Source organism: Larus michahellis, chromosome 1 (assembly GCF_964199755.1).
Source record: "Larus michahellis chromosome 1, bLarMic1.1, whole genome shotgun sequence".
NCBI lineage: Eukaryota > Metazoa > Chordata > Aves > Charadriiformes > Laridae > Larus > Larus michahellis.
Genome location: NC_133896.1, coordinates 124,946,062 through 124,970,489, shown reverse-complemented (window position 1 = coordinate 124,970,489; position 24,428 = coordinate 124,946,062). Strand labels below are relative to the sequence as shown.

Sequence of the window (24,428 nt, the reverse complement as noted above, 5' to 3'; positions counted from 1 at the left end):
ATCTCCTCAAACTATTTTGTAATGACACTTACAAAGGGTGACCCTCTCAAGTGGCAGCAGCGATCTTGAGGAAAAAACCCCACAAACCAACATTTCTTCTTTTGCTTTTCTCTGCTGCTTAAGTCTGACCTTTCTCCCTCCCCTGCACCATAAACACAGTTTCAAAATGAATTGATGTAAACAGAAAGAAGTATTCATTTAATGCAATTAATAAGAAAGATCATTAAGTTTTTTTCTCTTTTTCTACAGTCAGAGATTGATTAGTTAGAAAAAACTGACAGCTCCTTTGTTTGTGAAAGAGATGGACAGTTTTGTTCAGACAGTGGAAGAACACCATGATGTGTTTTTTCTCTTTTTTTTTCCTTTTTTTTTTTTTTTAAAGAAGGTACTATTGAGAGCATAAAGGCTCATTGTACTGCAGTAGCAAATCCAGTACCGTAGCACTTAAGAGATGGTTAACAGTGCTTTGGTTCAGAATCGGTGTTAGAAAATAAAGCTTAAAAAGTTACGATGCAGGGTATTTGGCGGGATTTCAACAGCAATTTGTAATGAACGTAGAAAGGACCGAGGCATTGGCTTCTTCGCCTTGGCAAAGTACTCTGTTCTTCATTCTGTTTAAGTCCCAGGTTTCACGATCAAGTTTCTCATTTCCATCGATGACGCACTAAGGAGGATTCGTCATTGACCACGTCATTGTCGGTGTAGCGATGCTGACACCGTGGTGGAATGAGCAGCAGGATGATCAGTACAAGGAGGATAATTCCACACAGGCTCATGAGAGCATAGGAGGCAATCCACAACACTGGTTCATGGAAAGAAACGCTAGAAACACAGTTGCTTGCAACATCTGCTGTTGTGAAAGGGCCTTCAATCTCAGATACTGGAGAGCCATCAACTTCTGAGAAATTACAAAAAGAAAAACATTAAGTCTATAGACACCATTTAAAAGCAAATAACAAAAGATCTTGCTTAAATACCTATATATCCCTTTTCCTCCATCATCATACATCTCAGCATGCTTGTGTTTTATTGCATTTCTCATTGCAATAAAAATAATAGTATGTCATGTTTATAAAATGGGAATCTGAGGCGTAAGGAGACCATGATACTCCCACATCTACACAGGCTGTCAACAAGAGAGCAGACATTTAAATCCGGTTTCCCACAGGCTAAATTAAATCCCAGGCCCCTGGACCACCTTTTCTCTCTGGACTAACCTTTCAGAAATGTCAATTTAACAAAGGTTAAAAATCCTACAACACCTACTCTGGAGTAGGTCAGGGCCTGGGCAGTTTTTGTTTGGTTCTGGCATTCGCAACAACTGGCAGAGTACCTCAGATGGTTCTTACATCTTCTGCATTTGCTGTCTTCCACGGTCTTAGGGAGCAGCGTGCAGGATCATTAGCTTCACAGATACTTTAAAGACTGTATCCTAAACACAAGGTGCAGGGTGGAAAGCAGCACAGATACTCTTGTGAGTGGAGGTGAAAATTCAGAAGGAAGAGGAGGTGAGGCAGGAGAGCTGGGTGACAGCTGTACAGAAAAGGGGAACAGTGGAGAGGAAGGTCCATGTCAGGAGTGAGGAGCTGGGACATGAAGGAGCAGTGCTGTTGGGCAGGGAGGGAGAAGCTAACCAAGAAGCTCGAAAAATGGAGACGACAAAGCTAAGGCAAGAAGCACGAAGGGGTGCCTTGGCAGCTCCGTTTTCAAACAGCCATCCAGCTTGGTAACATCACAGTCTGTGTGACTTGTTTCATTACCATCACAAATCCCTACTTGTTAAACCAGTATTTGCTAAAAAGGGTTATGCTGCCCATGGTTGTCACAGTAACCGTGGCAAACGCAGCGAAGTTCCCCTGAGTTGTGGACAGGGCTACATGTATGGGTAAAGGCAGAGCAAAGTGAGTTGCCCAGGGCAACAAAATATTCAGAGCATTTTGTATCTGCAGGTACACGGCCGGGGAAGGATGGATACCTTTTAACTTGCTTGGGGCAACTTGGAATCTGCAGTTAGTACTGTCTGTGCATTTTAACAAGTCTTCCGAACAGCTGTAATTCACTTTTCTAGTCAGATGCTTCAAGACACATTTGCGTATGTCTTATAAAGACCTCAGTTTTAACCTCCCTGCTTAATTTCTTCTTCATTTTAAACACAGGCACAGTCTTACCAAATTGTAAGTGAACCTAGCTACCGAAAACAGTACCTTTTATCTTAGACGTGACTCCTGAAAGCATGTTTAAAGAGATTGGAATAAAATATCCTTTGGAAGGAAGAGAGAAGCCCGGATTTTGGAAAGGCAGGAAGGTGGCCTTTAAGATTCTTTGTGGAGAAACAAATGCAGACTAGGTGGGCTGCTTTATCTGCAATTTATTGGGAGAGATTTTAGTTGCTATTCAGTCCCTGGCATCCTAACACCTCATGTTATTTTAAGGTTTAAGTCTCATTAGACTTAATTCAACTTAATCGCCGGCGGCTGCTGAAAGAGACAGTCCTGCTCGCCCTCACTCCTGCCGCTCACTGCCTTTTTGTATTGGTGCTAGTGACTGGTAGGCTGCACGGAGAGTCAGGGCAACTCGCTGATCGGATGGAAAACCAACCTGTCATAACAAACAAAATGCCCAAACAAGGAATTTTCTGTAGGATCGCTCAACTGAACCAAGCCCTTCTCCAGCTGCGAGTGTGGGAAGACTCCTTTAAGCATCAATACTCTCTTAGAGTGGACTGGGTGAACCTAAGGCTGCACCCACAAGCACCCTAACGCTGATGAATACCAAACACATACTCTTTCAGCTCATCAGATGGTAATAACCTGGCCTGTGCACCCTGTACCGTCAGCATATCTTTGCCAAGACACTGCTGTTACATAGCTATGGTAAGGGAGCTGCACAGTAGTGGACAGACTTGTAGAAGACTGCCTAGAAGGTCTGTGGCAGAAATCTGTTTTCTTCAGAGTCCCAGTTATTGCACTTTGTCTGCTGTGCAATTGTTTCTTCTGGACATCTCATCCCCTCACGCCATTTCATCTGTCCCTATGAAGTCCTGCAGCGAAACCAAACTAAACCGCACATAATACTAATGTGAAATGTAAGGCATAAGTATTACTACTTAGGAATTCAGTATTTCGAAGAAGTGGGGAAAAAAAAAAAGCAGCACAATTTTCTACCTTGGAGATAGCTTTGAAAATAAACAGTCCCTAATTACTCATTATTTGGCTTGAGTACAATAATTACTTCTATTAAAAAAGGCAATACAAAACTGTTGCCATAGTGGCTGACATTTTAAATTACATTTTGAGAATGCTTGATAGCAGCACAGCCTCTGCCTTCTTCCCTTCCAAAAGAAAAGTTTTCCCTCACCCTCTTCCACCCCCAGAGAACCTCAGAGGAAATCAAAAGAGAGAAAATTTGCCTAAATTGTTCAAAACAAGCCCTTAACATAAACTAGTAGTCACACACACTTAGCATATTACACATTAGCTGAATTAGGAAATTTTGGCGTAGTTTTTTTTAGAACATCTGGTGGTACCTACCTACAATAAATTCTTGACCTTGAATAAATGTGATTTTCTTCATTATTGATGATTACAGGACAAAAATGGCACCTCTGGAAAAACGCTATTTTGTAACATTTGTGTAGAACTCAAACACACTCATTCTCACTCATTCACCATCTTGGGTGGTTTGGAAAGGAAGCAAGGCTGAAGTTAGATCAAATTTATCATAAAATTGTAAAGTGCTTCTTGGAAGGGGCTCCCGGATGTCACCTAGTACAGCCTCCTACTCAGAGCAGGACTGTCACCATCAGGTCGGCTGCAGCTTTATCCAGCCTGGCCTTGTAAAACCCAGAGGATGGAGACCCCATGATCCCCCCGGGCAGCCTGTTTCAGTGCTGTACCACCCTCCTGGTGAAGAAGAAATTCCTCAAGTCCAACTTGAACCTTCCTGAACGTTACTGGTGGATGTCGCCCTTTGGTACATAGTTTCACATGCACTTGCCCTTGGCTTGCATTCACAGAATCATAGAATTGCCTACGTTGGAAGGGACCTTTCAGATCATCGAGTCCAACCATCAACCTAACTCTGACAAAAACCATCACTAAACCATATCGCTAAGCACTATGTCTACCTGTCTTTTAAATGCCTCCAGGGATGGTGCCTCAACTACTTCCCTGGGCAGCCTGTTCCAATGCTTGACAACCCTTCCAGTATAAAAATTTTTCCTAATACCCAGTCTAAACCTCCCCTGGTGCAACTTGAGGCCGTTTCCTCTTGTCCTATCAGCTGTTACTTGGGAGAAGAGACTGACCCGCACCTCTCTACAACCTCCTTTCAGGTAGTTGTAGAGAGTGATAAGGTCTCCCCTCAGCCTTCTTTTCTCCAGGCTGAACAACCCCAGCTCCCTCAGCCGCTCCTCATAAGACTTGTTCTCCAGACCCCTCACCAGCTTCATTGCCCTTCTTTGGACCCGCTCCAGCACCTCAATGTCTTTTTTAGGGCCCACCATAATCCCCAGTTCTTTTTCCGCAGTGCTGCTATTCAGACGGTCCCTTCCGGGATGGTACCCATGCACGGTGGTTTTCTGCTTGAGGTGCACAACTTTGCACCTCTGTTCACTGAAACTCTTGAGGTTTCTGCTGCCTCCAGGTTACCAAGGTCCACCTGGACTGAAGCTCTGCTGTTCATCATGCCATCCATTCTCCTGAGTTTAGTGCCCATAAATTTGGGTGCATTCTGTCTCATCACAGTTTAGTGTAGAAGTCATTTATAATTACAGTGCTCGGTGCTTTTCTTCCCTAAAAAATACCCAAGTCTTGCTCCTATGATCTTCTCACTTACTCCAAAATTACTAGTGGTCTAATTCTGATCAATTCCAAGGTACCATTAGGCTGCTTCACTAATACTAACTAGTTGATCTGAACATCTTATCTCGAGAAGGGACCTGATCTAAAACCTTTGCTAGTCATCCTGTGAACAGTAGACCATCCCTGAAATTATCAACAGGCAACTTGAAACAATCTGAAATTAGTAACAGGCAGAATAAGTCTTAAAGGGTTTCACTTATTGAGGAAAAAGTAAATTTCTTTGCCTGCTACAATGGAATAACTTCCTGCAGCCATTTATCTAACTCTCCTCACTCTTGGTACACCCTGGAGAATGAAAATGGTGCAAGGAGTATTGTGGGATAAGCCAGTTCTCATCTTTAAGCAAGTCTCAATAGAAACTTGGGAGTTCAATGAAGTTAAGGCTTTTAGTCCTGTTCCCCTCCTTTTTGCATTCAGCACATACCCATTTAATACCTTATAAAAACATGGGCTTAAATTTAGTGTTAACACTCTACTGTAAACGAGAAAGCATAGATCATTGCAAAGCCACACCAAATGGTCTTTTATATTTCTCTATTTCTGAAGATTTATGCCACCAGCAATTCAATTTAATTTATGCCCACGAGCAGACTAAAAAGCTCCAAATAAATTACATTAATGTAGTTGCTATGGAGGACATGGCTGGCCTCCACAGGAAGCCAGTTAGGCAGCTTAATCCCTCACACTGCACCGACTGCTAACCACTCACAGTTGTGGTTTTCTGATGAAAGTACTGTTAAATATGGAAACCGCAAGCTGTGAAGAAGTGAATTCAGAATAACTGGCACATCCAGCAAAATGTCATCTGCCCCATGTGAGTAGAGCCTGACAAATCGGTGTATCTCATCTCAGTCAGTGGCTTATGTCATCTGATTTCTCAAGAAGCTAAGTTCCCATGATGCTAGGTTAGACATATGCACAAAATACGGACAAGAAACAAGGAGGAAATGCCTTCTAGCACCAGCTGGGTATCCTCATGTGTCCGAGCTCATGTAAATTCAGATTTCACTGCTGTTCAGCAAGCTCAGTTCTTCCTCTCTAGACGGGGTTGGCAGAACTACATGAAGTGGCCAAACTCTACGCTTCTATGTAGCAATGTTAACATTAAGGTGTTATTATGGTTCCCCGATTCTTTTTCTCAACAAAGACGTGCTGTCAAAGCAGTTCTTACGAGCACCAGCTGGCTCGTGTCCCCTGCTGATCACATGTCGGTCAATATGTTCTGTCAAAATGCCCCCTCCCCTCTCCATTAATGGCTGCAGTGTGGCAGGGACAGAAGGCAGCTCTATGCTTGCTAAAACTGCAGTCAGGAAGCACAAGGAATAATGAAAGGCAGGAAAACCTGGTCTGCAGTATTTGTCTAGTTACACACTCCTTCCAGATGCATTCAAAATATGTCTTTCATCACTGCATGGTACCTCATAGAGACCTTCATTAAGCAACTCACATCAATATCCGGATTTTCTTTCCTAGCAAGCTCAAAGATGACAATTTTGAGCCCATTATCAATGGACAGATTAACAAAAAAAGGGCTTTTAAAATGCCCTGGAGCTAGAACTCAGCTAGCTAGTATCTCTCTTTTTCCCCTCAATTACCTGGTTGCATTAAGCACTCAAGTACTTACTGCCTTTACCCTCTCTAACATAAATACTGAGGACTGAAGAGGCACTGTCAGTCCTACTCCTTTCCTCATGCAAATCTCAGATGATACAATGTTTTTTCCGGGCATAAACCACTTCTGTTTGGGACAGAGACTTGCATAGGGGTCCATGTCTTTTTGGTCATCTCCCACTTGTATGGTCTTGTGGTGCCAAAGCAATGTCTCAACAACAAGGGGAGGAAACCCCCAAAGTTTTGTTTTTAGCTACCCTTGGTGAGATAAGAGAAATTATGGAAAAGAAAGTAAGTTCACCAGCACTGTAAAATCAGCCAAAAATTATGAGCTTTTTGATGTTTCCTCAGTAACTAATTAAAAAATCAATGGCTTTCTACTTACACTGAGAAAACTATTTGTTTAGAACCAACACAAACACCACAAGTCTTAATTTGAGTCACATTTTCATCTTAGCTCTTTCTTTGAGTATTTCTGAGAGGCTGAAAAGGCACAATTTACAGAATCACAGAATCACGGCATGGTTCGGGTTGGAAGGGACCTTAAAGATCATCTAGTTCCAACCCCCCTGCCCTGGGCAATTTACATTAAGAGAAAAGCACAAGTAAGGTACTTCACTGCATATTACAGAAGTTAGTTGAAGAATTCACTTATTGGCAAATTAGAACAGGAACTACACAAAAATGAAGCTGCACTGAAAACAGGGACTTGTCTCATGTAACTGTTGGGGAAACTGTGCACACTGACAGATGTCTCAAAAAGAAGATCTTCTCTCAGAGGGAAGAAGGCAGCTAAGATTCCCAGAGCTGAGGCTGATTTACTTCATGCCAAAAGACTGTTGCATGCAATACAGATTTTTTTTTCCCTCCCCTTGAAATCTGAATAGCTCGGGATTGCTCAAAAATATACCCTTCACACTTCATGATTAACCACGCTTTTTCCCATCAGAGAAGTGGCAAAGGTCTTTCTCTGAGAGAACAGGTGTTCCCTCACTCACCAAATCCTGAACCTGAACCTAAGTTCTCTTACCTGCACATGGACTCACTGCAAAGCCCACTCTCCTCTGGGCTCTGTCAAATATTACATAGAAGCCTTCCATGACTGTAGCACCAATAACTAGAGCATTTGTGGAGGAAGAGATGCCGAATCGGTAGCACTGTAAATTCTCTCCTATTCCAAGGATGGGTTGAATATAAAGCTATTACAAAAAAAAAAAAAAAAAGGCAGAGTGTAAGAAGCAACAACACACAGTACTTAGAAGTTCAGACCTTTTGCTTTTTATATTCAAGCACTCAAACTCTCATGGAAATAGAGAATGAATAGGGGCAAACAGATTTCTGTACATGATTTAAAACTGGTCAAAGGTTACCAGCAGGTGAGAGGTAAAGCTCTTGGATTCTCAGTTTAAGTCTGAATATAGTCAGTCACTATGTGAAAGTCATCAGCAAATTCACGAGAGCCACTTTTTATTCTGTTTTCTATAAAGGAAGGATAGCTGAGAAAGAACTTGGGATATGAACTCAAATTAGAGAATAATTTTATTATTTAAAAAAAAAATCAGAATGGAATTGATTCAGAGGGCATTCGGTGTCAGCTTCAAGGCTCTAGATGCATAAATTCAAGTCACATTTTACCCCTTGTCTCCTCAGGGAAGATGAAAGATTGCCAAGCTACATGATCAATACAGAAAAAGCTTATCATAAGGCTTCACTATATTTCAAGTTAAAATGTACTTAATAGGTTCATTCTCCCCTTTGCTTCTGACCATCCCCTGAGGTAAAAGACCATATTAGTAATTTTAGAGGATACTAGCCTGTTTTGCAACCTATACTGGGAGGAGAGGAAAAATAGAAATATATTTTGCCAGAGAGGAAAAATAGAAGTGGCACATTATATTCTAAAAGCTGGGATGGAATATTAATAAAAGCTAAACTAACCAAGTTACAGAAACTGGTGAAGAGATCACATAGGCTCATTGCCAAGACTGTCATATTCACAAGAAGTGCTCCAGCTCAGAATGCCATGAAAAACAAATCAATTTGCTTCCCAAAACGAGAAGATCAAAATGAGCAGAGACATTCTGTATTGACATCTATTGTGGCTAAAGCTCATGAAAACAAAATAAAGACTTGCCTGTTTTCCTCAACAATTTGAAAAAATCATTCCCAACTACATGGACTATTCTCAGAGGGAAACTGTTTTTCTTTTTTTGGTTTTAGGTTTGACAAGTTGATTTAAAAAAAATTGATTTAAAAAGATTTCCCTTGCATGCAATAAGCCAGTTCTCTATTACTGCTAAAAATAGATCCTCTCTTTTTTAAGAGCATGTGCTTTATAATAGCAAAAATAAATTTGTAACCGAATAAACAAAATGTTGAGACCTGTGGTAGGATAGAGATCCGAAACGACCTACTGGAGTTTTCATCCCTCAAGTAAATGGACAGTTTGGGAAATAAGGACCAGGGTCTTTCAGTTTTGTCCCAGCACGCAAGCTGTGAACCAGTCCAGAAACCAGAAGAGAATTCTTGTATCTATTAAAAAAAAAAAAAGTGATACATACAGGTTATGTACATTTTGATAGATTTTTGTAAATGATCACTACCACTATTCAATATTTCTCCTATTCCCATGGAGAAATTCAAGCATGAAGAAAAGTCTGACAAAAAGCTTTTTCTTTAAGGATCAAAGAAAAAGCACAACACACAAATCGAGGCGCTTCATAACCCATTATGACTTGGAAAAAGGGGGAAGAGGCAAAAGCAAGTTTAGTTCTCTCTTCCCTCCCCATTTGTGTCTCTTTACTTCCACTTCTGCAATGAACATGTACGACCTCCCTGAGCAATCAGTACCGCAAAGAGGCAAAGCATCAACAGGCTTTTACTACCCATCTACCTCTTCTCTGAACAGCTCTGACCAAATGCCAACATTTTGAAGCAGCAGACATTTTTTCACAAAACACAAACCAAAATACGAACCAGATGAATATGTAATGGAGTCATCTCCCTTCCTCACATACCTACAGCTTCTTACTCAACTTCAGGTTTTTGAAGCCAAGGGCTAAGCCAACATCTCCTGGCAGCTAAGGGAACCAAGGTCTGCTACAGTCAATGGAAAGAAACACGTCCTTCTGTCTCTTTTGCTGCCCTGCCACTCACTACCAATACGACTTGACTTGCTTTTGAAATAAGGTTGATTAATAGTACTTCTTAATATATCCATGGCACTAACAAAGCAAAACCCAAACTCCTGCAGAGCTTGTTTGCCTAAGATAAACATCATGTCTAATGTTCGTGCTCCCTGAAGCTTATCTGCTGCCAGATCAGAGGAAAAACCTTCCTTATTTGAGTGCATGACTTTGCTCTGGTTCTTATTCCCACATGAAGGAAGGCAGTATCTTGTTCTGACACTGCACAGCCCAAGCTTTCCATCTGGATGAAGAAGAAAGACGGAATCCAGCCTTTCCACTCCCCTCACTTGTATTTATCTGTGATATCATTTATTTTGTAAACATCAGCTCATACATTAGTTATATGGCATTCTACAGGTGACAAGTATTCACCTCACCCTGCATACCTGCCAATGAAATATTTGTTAGGGCTGCACAGTATTTAGAGACTTAATACTTCAATACTTCCAGGTGCTCATCTCTGGTCCTGGGCAAACAAGCGTACACACTCATGTAAACACACAATGAGACTTACCGTCACAAACAGACTACTTTTACCCTTAACTCTCAATGCACGCTTAAGTACAGGCACAGGACAGAACGCTCTGCCCCTCACAGCTACGTCCCAGGCCAAAAATATAGTTCTCCTCTCTTTCCATTTTCTCGTGGAAAGCAGAGCTTGTGATCTGAGGAAAACTGCAAGATAGCACCCAGACTGAACAGACCAAGTCTATAAAGTGCTCTATTTTAAGTGCCTACTTTCATTTCCCAGAAAGACTGCTTATTACATTGCATTTCTTTGCCTCACTTCTGTAGGCTGAGGAAATGCACTGGGGGGGATTCGGCTGTATGATACCTAAAAGGTTATTAAAATAAAGATATTAGGTTTGTCTGAGCCTTCATTTCTTCAACTTATTAACTTAGCATTATATTAATGCTGTGAGTAGACATGCTGTTCTGACTTAAGCTCAATGAAGTGTAGTAGCTGCCGCCCCTCTTGGGCTCATCTCTGCCCATCTGCCAAAACCACTCCCCTTCAGACCTACCAAAATCAAACTACATCTGTAGCTGCTCCCTAAAAGACTCCAGCCCAAATAAGTAAGATTTAAAAAAACAATCTACACCCTCAAAGAGCATAAAGCTCACAGCCTTGTTTTTTAATGGAGCTGAATAAAGGAAAGCTTCATGTGCAGTTATCCCAGCATATCTGAGGGGGCAAAAACATCTTGCTGGGAAGCTCATAACTCGCTGCTAGGAGCAGGAACTTGTTAACCTGGTTCACCTGTGGTCAGAGAAGTATGTCTGACTACAGCAGACGATTTTCTGTTTCAGTGGTACATAGCCTGCCAGAAGCACAGAGTGCTAAGCATATGGTTGTAATGCCAGGGTACAATTGCTGAAAATACCCGTTTTCCTGTCATTGCCCCTACACATCTGGAATCTGATCCTTACGTCTTGTAACTACTTTCTTATTTAATAGACTGTCTATCTCCTTTGTTTAGAGCTGTGAAAATAATTTTTGCTGTGTGCAGAGGGGAAGGGGTACAGCAGCAAGGTCCTTGAGGTAATAAGAAACCCTAAAAGAGAAGAGTTAGTTTATGCATTTTTAATAGGAAGTACAAAAAACATTAAGCAGAGTGAGTGAGTGAGTGGTTTCCCTCTAATACCTTATCGATCAGTTGACCATTTACTTGTCATGTGGAAGGCCCTAGTTCAAATGTCCCGACCAACATCAGAGAGGAGTGTGGACCGCTGTGACCCACTTCACAGGAGGATGCCCTATCCACAAGGTATCCATTACAAGAGCTCTTGAGTAGGCTTCTTTAAATCCCCCCCCCCCATTGACTGAAATTATTCCAGTCAATACTTAAGTGCTTTGCAAAGAGAAGCATATTTCAACTGGGGAAGCCGAGCTACAGAAGATAACTGACACATTTATTTCAGATACTGGACACCTGCAGGCAGTGAAGAACACTTCATGCCAAGTCTCTGCTCTTAATCAGGTAGGAAGAGGATCTCAATCTTGAATTATCAGCATACAGGCAAATACTCTGTCTTTTGGGCAGCCAGCCAATAGTCTGGTTACTGTATTTCCTGTGATTTCCAATGACTACTGCTGTCTGATTGTGAATCCATGACAAAAATATTAAAATTGTTCACTTTGAAGTATCTGAGATTTATTCTTCATCTTTAACCTTCTCGGCGCTTTTCATTGTATTCAACCAAAATTTATGAATAGTTTTTATTAACCAGAAAATGATGTTTCAGTCACTTTACACTCAGAGAAATCCACCATCCCCATGCCTTACTTCTAAAGCCCACTCTATTTCCAAAGAAAGATGCTTTTAAACATAAATAATTCAATAATGAAGGTCAAAAGCAGCTTTAATGATATTAATAATCCTAATGAATGGCATCCATTCTATACAATAAGCATTATACTTGGAAAGGAACTGCTTGCAGTAGCAGGTTCTTCTACTTTATAAACACTTAGTTTTGAATGAAAGGACCGATTTTTGCACTCTTAATACTTTGAATCAGAGCAACAGGGATTATGTCAAAGTTTCTGAAATGCTTAGAACAAAACATTCCACCTCTGCACTATTTCTGATGCACACACACTTCTTGTCTGTATTTGGACCCCCCCTTTTCCCTCCTCCCTTTCCCTTTTCACCTCTTCCTTTCCCTTTTCCATTTCCATCAAAGACTATCAGTCATTTCTCACTTATTAACAGGAGTAAACCAGGAGAGATTCTGCTCCCCTCAGGCGAAAACCCTGTGACTTACACAGCAGATAGCAAAGATGACACTCCTTTCAAAGATTATGTGATCATTTAATAGGAATCTAACGTTTGAAGCAGATTTAATGACATTAGCTTACCAGGGACGTGCGAGCTATTGCTTGCACAACAGCACTGAAGACTTTCTGGGGCAGACGGAGAAGCGTGGTTCCACTGTCTACTATCGCTTTATCAGCATTATACTAGGGAGAGGGAAAAAAGGAGAGAAGTTACACTCTGTAGTTTATGTAACGCAGATTCCACTGTTTCACAACAATAACAAAGCTGTTCCTTTTTGGTAGCTGTCTTCCCAAAGCGGCATGTCATACCTGTCAGCAGCGCTCTCTAGTTGATAGCTTGAATTCAAATGGAGTCTGAGAGCAAAACCAAGATATGGTCAGCCTAGACACAAGTGTGAGTTTATCCGCACCACTCAAGAAATCACTGCGTGTCACCACAGCTGGTGCAAATGGCCAAACCACTGTAAAGAGAAAATCCTGGCCCCTCTCAGGGGTGTGAACTAATCCACTTGATCTCCCATACGCTTTGGGCAAAAGCACTCTCATGGTCAGTACAGAGCGATGCTAAGCGTGCTGACGTAGCTTACACATATGTCCAAGCCCCGAACCAAGGTCTCCTCTACTATGGAAACAACTCGCTCTAGTTTCAAGACAATACAGCAGCCTACTTTCAATGACTGGTGTATCTAACTTAAGAATAGTCAGGGAACCCTTGGCCCCATTACGTGTCATGTTTGGTACTGGCTCAAGAGCACAACTGCCAAATGCCACACCTTTCTCTCTTGACTGCTGAAAACCACTAATTATGTCTAAAGAACAAAGTTAAAACCAAATATCTTGACTCAGTGTGTCGATTGGCTCTCACACACCGGGTGGAGAACCCTCATTGAGGGACAACACTAAAACACTGACAAAAACAAGTACAAAGAAACTTAAAATTTCAACCTTGCTGCCTCAAAAACTGCACTAAAAAAACTAAGCAAACATTTATCTTCATTATTAAAACCCCAATTCTCAGACGTAGGGATTTCATTAAACTTCAGATACAGTAAACAAAGAATAAGTATTTTAAAAGGTACATCTTTTTCCATGAACTTAAAAATGATGATTAATTGTTAAAAAAAAGAAAAGGCAAGTAGCAGTGGCAGCCGTTTGCATTAACTACTGTTATCAGCTCAGGCAGCAGGATCAATATAACTAAACAGTGACACGTTTACAGCACAATCATAAGACACAAACATACAGCATAGGCTTTTTAGAAAGAGGTCAAACAGCAAGTGAGTTAAAATACAGTGGTTTAGATGTTATCAAGTCATATGGAATAGCTTTAGTGCAGTGACAAAAATAAAATCCACCAAAAAGTAAAAAAGTAACTGGCTTAATTATTTTCTTTTTGAAAAAAGAGCTGCTATAGGCTGCCAAGCAGAGCTGAAAGAAAAGCAAACAGGAAACCATTTATTATACACTCAGAAATACTTCTGAGGAATGGAGAGAAATATCAAGGCACTGTGGAGTCCATTTTAATAGATTTGTACCGCAAATACACAATCACCAGCATCCTGGAGAGTCACCCTTGGAAAAAAAGTAGGTAGGAGGAACAGCCAAAAAGGTCAACTGCTAACATAAAACCATGCAAAATGCCTGGGGTAGCAGGACCACTCGGCCAGGGACTAAGCACCTGGATTTTCATGCTGTGTACAGTGTACTCTCAATGGGCAGGAGCTTCGTGCCTTCTTAGTCTTCCCCGTTAATATTTAACAGAGCACCCTAAGCACTGCCAGCAGCTCAGCACCGCTCTCAGCCCTGGTCTGCCAGGCTCAAGGCCACAGCTGCAGTGCAAGGTTGGACACATTCCCGGCATTGAGGCGAGGGGACTACTTTTCCCTTCCAAGGAAAGGATTAGTCTCTGGTGACGGTTATAAAAAATGTTCCATTTCCTAGAAAACAACTAAGAGGAGAGAGGGCACATAGTTCATCGTCCTGGACGGTGAATTATGCATCCTCTGCAAGCCCCTAACTAGCCAAACTTTAATCGTAGTAGCCCTAATTTACTATTCTTCCCCTGAATTTTGCGGGAAGATCTCCTTTGATCAAGAAAGGAAGGATGCCTTCTGTACCAGCGAGTAGCATGCTGTGCTAATACACACAACGTTAAAGCAAACCCCGGCTCAGAAAAGAGCGACAATAACAGGAAACTTTCGTAACACCGCTAGGTTTTAAAGTGAGTTGTTTTCTGGAAACAGCATGTATTAAGCCATTATTACAAAGGCTCCTCTTCAAAAACATGTTGTTTTTTAAAGCGAGAAAGAAAAGCAACACAAACATTTATGTTAAAGGACCAGCAGTTTTGCCTTCCTAACAATGTAACAGAGAGACGTTTAAATAGACCTTGTTTTGCTTATTAAGTTGAAAGATGACATGACTCATTTTAAATATTTTATATGGCAATATGATTTACATATTTTGTACAGAAATATAACATTTATGCACACGTAAAATTTTTATAATGAATTTCGCTTAATTGTATGACCTATAAAAACTTCAGAATTATCATGTCCTAATGATTTCCAACTAAGAGAACAAGCATAAGATAAAATTAAGATGTCTAATGAAAACAGGGCATGAAAATTATAGAACTAAAGTCAAAACATGAATAGCAAAAAGCTACAGTAAGAAACAAATGAAACACATACATACACACGTATCCTCCAGAAAAAAATGAAACAGCTTTGGAATAAAAATGGCAACAACACAGTCTCATTAGACTGATCCAGAGATAGCAGAACATTATTCCTAACAAAAGCAGAAAACATATTCATCAGGAATAACAACTGGCAAGGTTGAAGCAAGCAACAGTGGATTACAAGAATGAAAAAAAAGGAGTAAAGGGATAAGATACTTTGGGAAGCCTCCCACGATGACACCTGCCCACTGCCATCATGAATTTCATGCTTAGACATCTCCACAGAGGTCTGTCCAAAACCTTCCCTTGTCTTTGACCGAAATTGTCTTAAAACCCTTTGGTTTGATTTTACTGTGTAACAGAAAACCATAACCTGTAGTTGTTTAAAGACTTGTCTCCTTGAATCTTCAGTGTTTATACACCTCTGGTGCAACTGAAACTAGTCGGGAGGCTGAGCCCCTCCAAACCACATCAGCCGTATTTTCAGTGGACTGTTCACTTAATAGTTGTAGCTTAGTCCCTAATTTATTCAAAATACTAGCAATGATTTTAAAGTCCTCTTTGAAGCAATTTCAGCATGCTTGATGTACATGCTACATTTCACATGGCTTGTTGCTTTCTTTGTAAAGTTACCATGCAACCTTAATTCTTGGAGAAAACCACAATACAGATCTGCATGTGAAGACAAAACTGATCAATTAAGCATTTTTCTTAACCAAACTTGGGTTTTATATAGACAGAAACACATTATCGCAAATACCTCTCTGCAGTCCAATTCAAGGTTCTGTCCTCCAACCTCCAGTTTGAGAATTTCAACCTGGTAATACCACTCCTCTTTGACAGGTGTGTACCAAATATCACCCTTGTACAGACTTGGCTCAATTCCACCCAGAACCTGAGGGAAAACAGAAAGGAATTCACACACTTTAAAATCCCACATGCTTAGTTTTGGGCAAGCACAGGAAAAAAGAGAAATATTTAATTGTGATGCACAGGGCATCCAAATTTTAATTTAGCACCATTTGTAAGGATTTTACTGGCAAGTTCTCTGCCAATAATAAAGCAGTATGAAACATCTAGACATTAAGGAGATTGTGCTTCAGCCAACCAGAAGTCCCATATTGGGCCAAATTAACAGCATCCTCCTCTACAAGCTGATTCTCTTATGAAAGCTCAAAAAGTTTAAAAAGCTTAAAATCAAAACAGTGGTTTAATCTAGGCAACGCTTAAAAATGGGACAGAATATTAAATGTGCACATCATAAATTCACTTTATCAGATCAGAAAAACCTTAATACTGCTCAAGAATATTTCATATTTTTTTTACACACATCGAAAATGCGATATGACCATCCTATCATTGCTATCACTATTAGCTTCCATCAAAAAAAACTTACACTGAAGCTGACTGGGAGCATACTAGACCATCAGACTTCGAACTGAACTAACATAAGTGAGTTCTCTCTTGGGCTTCGTCTGTGTCAAGTGTGTTAACATTTACAGTATGTGAATTCACAGCAAAATAACTATTTGTGATCAGCTTCTGAGCTGATATGCTTATTTCAGCATAATGTGGGAACAGTCATTCCAACTCCTGATTCGAGATAAATAATGGCCAATTCTTGGTCCCACTAAAACTGATGGAAAGTCTTTCCAGACTAACAAGCGGAAGATCTGGACTTCAGACTTTTTCCTTTAATATGTTGTTTACACAAAAGGAAAAGAGCCTTGATTCCTCTCCCCCTTTTCACATCATGTAAAAAAAAATACAGTAGCATTTTGATTGGCAGCTGAGTAAGGGACTACTCAGTTTGGGAAAGGTTTTGCCCTGAGGAAACACAACATTTACGTTTTTCTTTATTAAAATTAAACTTGAAATGCAGAAGATTACTCAAACTTGAGAGAGAAGAAAAGAATGGAGGATGAAAATAAATAGACACTTGAGTTTCGCCTAAATGCTTAAATTTTCCTTAAAAAAAATATAAAACATTTCACATATTTAAACACTGAATTTGGAAGAAGTAGGATAGTCATAGAAAAGAGGGAGAGAGATTAACAAAGATACATCTTCCCTCTCAGATTGACAGATACCCACAAGACTACCTCCGTTGGTACCACTTCCAGAAACAGGCAGTCCAGCACCACACATCTGCAAGGAGAAAATGTTGGGGATCTTTGCCTGCCTCACAAGAGAATCAAAGAACGTCTCCACAGAACTTGAAGGCTTGAAGGTGTTGAAAAACAAAACAAAAGAATTGCAGAAGTATTCATTAAAAAGTTTCTTTGCAGAAATGAGCCAATCATTCAAACAAGACCACTTTTCATGAGTAAATTGAATTTCTGACAACCAGGTGATGAAAATTCTAGATATAATAAGTCATTAAAAAAACCAACATCTGTCATTTTTCTGTTTCTGTTGTTTTTAAAAACATTTTTACTCTTGACCACTGTCACAGAAATCCCTAAAGCACGAGAGTATTTTTCAGTTGCAGTTTTCAAACTCAAATGCTAGTTTCAGTTTCAGGCAGAAACTCTCACCAATGCTTTCTCTTTGGAAAAGGCTTTGGGTAATTAGAACAGTCAAATGCAACTTGTCCTTCCCACCCTTCTACAGTTAAAAGGCAGAATTTTAAAGTGAGGATTTTCAGTTTTTAAACATAGTTTAATTCTAATGAACTTTTAATTCAAGGGCCCTTATTTCCTCTCCTTTCTTTTAAAGAACTTCATATCCAAGCACACTCAGTTCAACTGATTACTGGCCAACAGGTTCTTTCCTACACTGCATCTCATGCTTGTCTTTGCGGTTATTAGAGCATTGCAATTTCATTGTAATTCAGATTTCCGTGCAAGTACATCTCATGACAGGCAGAGACCCTGGCTAGCTTGCGGGGTGCCAAGTGCTCTTACTAGACAAAGCACAGAGCAGCCTCAGAAGCCAACGACACTTAAGTCTTTGGAAGAAGGAAAAAATAAATGCCCTGAATGCACTATTTGCCCAAACCAGAGTTTGACAAGCGGCTCTTCTCTGTCTATCTGTCGACAGTGTATGACAGCAAGGACAACAAAAGTCAATACAATGATCACACAACTCTTGAATAAAGCATTTTAATTACAGAGTAGGCAGGCTGTACTGAATCGTTTGTTCTAATGGGATATATCTCAGTTTGTGAATTTCTCAGATGGTTATGTGTAGGTTGAAAACTATGACTATGTAGTAGGCCAATCATGTTTCCAGTTTTAGGTTATAAGGTTATAACTTATAACCTTAGACTATAAATTTTAGGGTTTAATTTAAACTTCTGCCTGAATTTCCTACTTCCATAAGAACAGGATGTGCTTGGTTGCATGTTTATAAAAACACTGTAGCTAATATTTGTTCTGAAATTATCCATATATGCCCTCCATCTCAACTTTACTTGATGAATGGAGAATGTCTTAGAATTAACTGCCAAGAGTTTTGCCAAGTAAGTTCATCAGTCCATTGACAACTCTTGAGGGAGATCATCACCACCTTCATAAATGCCCTTCACACGCATACCGGAAGCCTTTGCTCCCATCCTCTGGTACTACAAACTCTGTAAAAGCTTATTCTTTCCAGAGGAACTAAAATCGAAGCCTTCATCACTAGAAAAGCCTAAATCCTCATATGGGACTGTGGTACCATCACAACCTAGTTTATTCTTTCTGGAACTTAACAAACACAAAGGATCCACAGGAAAGAGTGGGTGGAAGGGAGGAGTCTAATGCTGACAGATCATCTGCCCTCTTTATTTCTACAGCTGGGGAAAGGGTAACTTACCTTGGCTAAGGCATCGTAGGCAAGACCAAGAATCCCATGCCATTTAACCCCTGGTAAGAAGAAATTCTCCGATTCAAGAATGGTAGCAATGTTGATCGTGTAGCTGCCATCAATTCCTTTTGGGATAGTAATGACATCTGTACCCAGCACTCCAGTCCAGCTTCCTTGACTGTACTTAACTGTGACATCAATCCCTTGAGATTTGTATGTACTTGACCTTTAAAAGGAAAAGATACACTTATGCATGAGCTGTTCATTTACAATGCAAGACAACCGAATATATTCAATCTTAATTTTTCCCAGAGAGAAAAAAAAGTGAAGTCTGCAAAGTTGATCCTATATACTCACAGAAGAAGGGGGATGGATTGCAAAAGTAGTAAAAAAAAAAAAGGTGGTCTTAAAAAAATATTGAGGCCCTGTTTTCATCCTGAAGCCATCAGTGACTCAAATCTTTACAATGTGTCTGGGTTTTTTTGTGTGTTTTGGTTGTTGTTGTTGTTGTTTTTAATCTAAGGTATTATGCTATCTAGTGCAATATGTCCCTGACTCAGACTGGTCCACCACAATAGGAGCAGTGCTTTTTAACTGGAGACAGCACATATTAAGTGGCACTAGGAAACAAAAAGCTTCTGAATTCAAACCTAAAATTGAAATGCCAGGCTAGCTGAAGAGCTATAGATTAATACCTCATTAATATTATTAAAAATCCATTTGGGGTAAATTGGAATATTATTGTGAGTATCAGCGGTAAGACACTGTTTTTCTAAATCTGCAGTTTGGTCTATCTATCAGGAAGTAAGCAGATTAGATTTGGATATTATTAACAAATGATCCACTGACTTGGAGGAAAGGAAGGAGTTCCTTCTAGACCAGGGCAGCAAAGGCAACAGAACAGTTAAGTACAGCAAGCAAACAAAGGCAAAGACTCTTGTTTAGAAGGCTTATCATAAACATGAGAAAAAACATCAATAGATTTTTTTTCTTTTTAAAATCCTGTAGTATCAACATAGTAATCATCTTCCACCCTTGTCACTAGATTCCTTACAATCTATTTTGGTCCCATTCCTTGGCATGCAGCTTCCCCTTCTGAAGAGGCAGATAACCATCCTCAGTTCATCCAAACAGACTTTTAGTTTGACAGTGGTTTTAAAAGTAAATAATAAAAAAAAAAAGTGTAAAATAATTTCATAGCACCACCTTTACATGTTCAAGGCCAGGCTGGATGGGGCTTTGAGCAGCCTGGTCTAGTGGGAGTGCCCCTGCCCATGGCAGGGGGGTTGGATAATCTTTAAGGTCCCTTCCAACCCAAACCATTCTATGATTCTATGTGTGTAAAACAACAGAAAATGCAGGTGATTTATCAAGTACGGTCAGTTTTATGAAAGCAGCTTTAATCTAACAGCTGGTTTGACTAGAAACAGCCACATGAGGTGGCTTCACAGCCCCCTGTACCTGAGCTCGACAGAATGAAGCTGGTGCTTGTTATGGGGAACAACCTTCAGATCGCAATGCAGAAAACTCCAATCCATTGAAGCAGATGCTTTATCTAGAGGGACAATTTGGCCATATGGACCATGCAACTGATCCTCTTCCTAGCTAAGGGAGGGTAAGGAGCAGTAAGAGGCCAGGCTCTAACCCTAAGCAGTTACTGATACTCCCAGCAGCTAACCCTTTCAGGGTCTTCACAGTCCAGTAGCTTGTAACATCCAAGACAGCAGAAATAAATGAAGTAACAGGCCCCAGAGATTATAATTCAAAATCACGAATTCCAGAAATACTGTTACTACCTGTATCTGGTTACTGCTACTGCTACTGCTGTTTTACCTTTCTGCATAATTCTGCATTTGTGTGATGCTTAGACAAAGGGACGCCTCTGCTCAGGCAGGGTCTTCAGAGCACTGCTGTGATACTGCCAGTAAATTTTATAAATCAAAATAGAGTCTGAATAATTAGCGACTTAAGAAAAACTGGGGGGGCGGCCGGGGAGGGGGGGGACAGGAAAAGGAAGGGAAAATACAGGGCTCTTCATGTAGAAAAGTGTCTGGCTGTGCAACAGAAGAGGAAACATCTGAAATCAGAGAGAAAAGTGAGTGCTGGGAGAATAAAGCAAAGCAAATCTGCAAATACAGACTCTGCATGACTAGCAACAGCAGCAGCACATAGCTCTTCCGTAAGCAGTAACAGCCTGATGGATTGAGCTGTGGACCAGGACACAGAAAGACTTGGTTCATTCTCCAGCACTGCTGGTCAGCTTTCCTGTGGAAAGGCAGGGCAAGTCAGTTCCTCGCTCTCTGTGCCTCAGCTTCCCCACTTGTAGAAATGGGTATGAGGATACTCATCTCATTTGTAAAGCGCACAAATGTTGTGTTGAAGAGAAGGCCTTATCATTTCTTTCATGCAATACCTAGCGTGGGAAGGGATCTCGCATGATCCTTGTGGCAGTAAATTGTATTCTGCTCTGCAAAACTACTTCCTGCTCTATCTTCTTGACTGTAATCAGTCCGTGTTTTTCCACCTCACTGATTCAAAGGAAGAAAACTTCTTTAGAGGTGAAAACTAGAGACTTGTTCTAATTCACTGGCTGAGTGTTTTAAACAAACACACAGCACAAAAAAATCCAAACAAGCTGTTGTGGCTATGATGAGAAAATAAGAAATTAAACTTTTCTGGCAGGACAGAGCAGAGGCAGCTTCACCAGAGGCAAGGAAAATGGTCTCCTAGATTATGGTGCTGTAGTGCCACTACTCCCTTCCCCCTCTCATTTCTGGTTACTGTCTTCTCTCCAAAACATTCAAGACAAAGGTGGTCCTCAAACCTCAGCTTAGAAAACCAGCAACAGGTTCATTTTCTTATGCAAAATTACTCCTCATTACCAGCCTACAGCACTGAACAAAACATTGACAAAATATTGTGCTCAACACAGTAACAGCAAATCCACTGCACAGAAAACCCTGCTTAACACCAACCTCGCCAAACACATGCAATTCCTGCTTAATTCCATGGTCTCACAGATCACTTGCCACTCTGCAACAAACCAGGCCTTCAGATTTTCCTACTTGCCCATACACTTTTTCCTAAGCATCAAATCAATGCCTCTATCAACAGCAGTGGCAAAGAAGGGACAGAAAATAGCAATAGACAAAAAAATCTGAACAGAAGTTTTGATCCCTTCTCTAGTGAAGGTGGATGGCACAAGATAAGTGATTCAGGGCCAATGGCTTTAAGAAAAAGCAAACACAAAAACCCAACAATCAACCTAGTTGTTTAAAGACTACTCCACAACATAAATTACTGATGTTTAACCAAGAAGCCCCATCTAATTTGCAGGGGTTCTGGAACAAATTTATAATTTCCCTCAAACCATGAACTGTACAGTGCACACAACCGAACTTGCAGAATCATACAGCAAAGCAGCAGTTTACTTTTTCTTGCTAGTATATAACTTATTGTATTACCTCAATTTATTGCCCATAATTTTCTTACCTCCCTATCTCTTGGAATGAGCATCTCTTGAGCAGTTTGCTCTTGAAACTTTAGATGGTGAGGCAGTAATACTCAAACTGAAATAAAACTGAGTACTGTTGCTGAATACTGACAGCTCTGAGTATGTCACTCCTTCACATACCGCTACAGAGCCATCACGGATAATTTAGTTTCAAGTGTAAAAATCCCTTTATACATCTGTTTAAGTAGTTCTTTTATCATAAGTAGCGTATTCAACAAAAACTACTTGTTATTTTGAACAGCATGAGAAACAAATGCTGTGATTTCTTTTCAGTTCAGGACAAATTATGCCATTTCCCCAAACTTTATACAACATGGTGACTTATACAGCATGATCACCACAGCAGACTCAGAACTTTTCACAGCAAAGTTTTGTCAGAGCCGCTCAAAAGCCCAAGTTGTGAAAGAGTTCATGATAACAGCTTTATTCATTTTGTACAGAAAGACCCAGATAATTAAACAGTAGAATTATACGACATGGATTACATGACACACAACGCCATTTAACAAGCTAGTTCTAAAATTGCTCAAGGAGGGCTCTTCCTGAGCAACACACCCTCTGGGTCCCTTGAAACAAAGAGAATGCCTTTCCTATGGACCCTCCTCAATTTCAGTCAAAAAACAATCATGCATTTAATTTCAGATTTTGATCATTTGAATAGCATTAAACTAAGAGCGTGGCAATCAGGAAATTCAGACCCATCGCTCTCTTTCTCCAACACAATATTAATATTCTAATAAGCACGCATCTGTAACTCAGTCCCATTAACTTAACAAATTACTAATCCTTCCTTCCCCTCGCCTTCAATTTGCCGTTTATGACTTTGATATGGAAGCACTTAGTGACAATATAGGGAAAAACTGCAGGAATGATTACCAGATGAGAGAAAACCTCTTTATCTAATTTTGAAGTGTTCCACATAGTGTAGAAGAAAAGTGCCCACAGGTCATTTTTCTCATTTACACATGGGTGTCTCATTACACATGTCTTAGGTAATTTTGCAGATCTGGCTGATGTGATATCAAGGCCCCTGTCTACCATCTATGCAAAATCACAACAATCAGGGAAGGTAACCTTACTGCTGGGAAAAGGCTATCGTAAGGCCAGGCTCAAAAAGAGACGAGCAGCAGGGCCCAAGGGTCCAAGGCCACTGGGGCTTCACCTCAAGTCAGGAAAAGTCTCAGAGAACAACCTGCTGGAATCTGTTCCCGAGCACATGAAGGACAAGAACGTAATCATGGATACTCAACGAGGAATTTCATAGGCATATCATACCTGAGCAAGCTCATTGGCTTGTACAACAAGGTGACCAGCTAAGCAGATGAGGAAAGTGCAGTAGCTGTAGCACATCTTGACTTCAGTCAGGTTTTTGACACCATATCCAATGGCATTCCCATTTGGAAGCTGAGGATGTAGGGCTGAACAAACAGACCAACATGTGGGTTGCAGATGGGCTAGGCCACTGAGCCCAAAGGACAGTGACCATTTGTTCAATATCAGGCTCGTAACAAGCATAGTGCCACAGGTTGTGAGTGGAGGAAAAATTGTTCAACATCTTCATCAAGAACCTACACAATGGACAGACTGCACCCTTAGGTGATTTGCATGGGATACTACATTAAGGGGAGTAGTTGATATGCTGAATGTGAGAGCTTGAATTCAAAGGAACCTTGAAAAACGGGAAGATTGAGCCAACAGAAACTTCCTGGCATTCAACAAGGAGAAGGACAAAGGTTTGTAGCTGAGAGGAAACAACTCCATGCATCAGGACAGACTGGGAAGCAACTGAAAAGGACTCAAAAGGATTTTGAGTGACAGTGGACACTAGGCTGAATAAGAGCCATCACCATACTTGCCCTGTGCATACAGCAAACTCCACACCAGGCCACACTTGGAAGGCCATGGACATGTATCCAAGGAATGCTCTCACTCTCTGGTCAGCGCTGGTGAGACCATACCTGGAATAGACTGTGTCCAGCTGTGGAACCCAGTTCAACAGGGA

General features: G+C 40.6%; 1 protein-coding gene across 1 annotated transcript in view; it reads right to left on the bottom strand.

The window, feature by feature from the left end:
• Positions 1-378: 378 nt before the first annotated feature.
• Positions 379-24,428, bottom strand: part of BACE2 (beta-secretase 2) — a 49,357-nt gene continuing 25,307 nt past the window's right edge. Inside the window, exons 3-9 of the mRNA XM_074602403.1 lie at positions 18,922-19,138; positions 17,218-17,346; positions 15,884-16,018; positions 12,522-12,623; positions 8,856-9,005; positions 7,504-7,672; positions 379-898 (exon numbers count right to left, since the gene is read on the bottom strand). Coding sequence (XP_074458504.1) covers positions 645-898; positions 7,504-7,672; positions 8,856-9,005; positions 12,522-12,623; positions 15,884-16,018; positions 17,218-17,346; positions 18,922-19,138 — 1,156 coding nt within the window. The 3' untranslated portion in view covers positions 379-644. The remainder of the gene's footprint in view (positions 899-7,503; positions 7,673-8,855; positions 9,006-12,521; positions 12,624-15,883; positions 16,019-17,217; positions 17,347-18,921; positions 19,139-24,428) is intronic.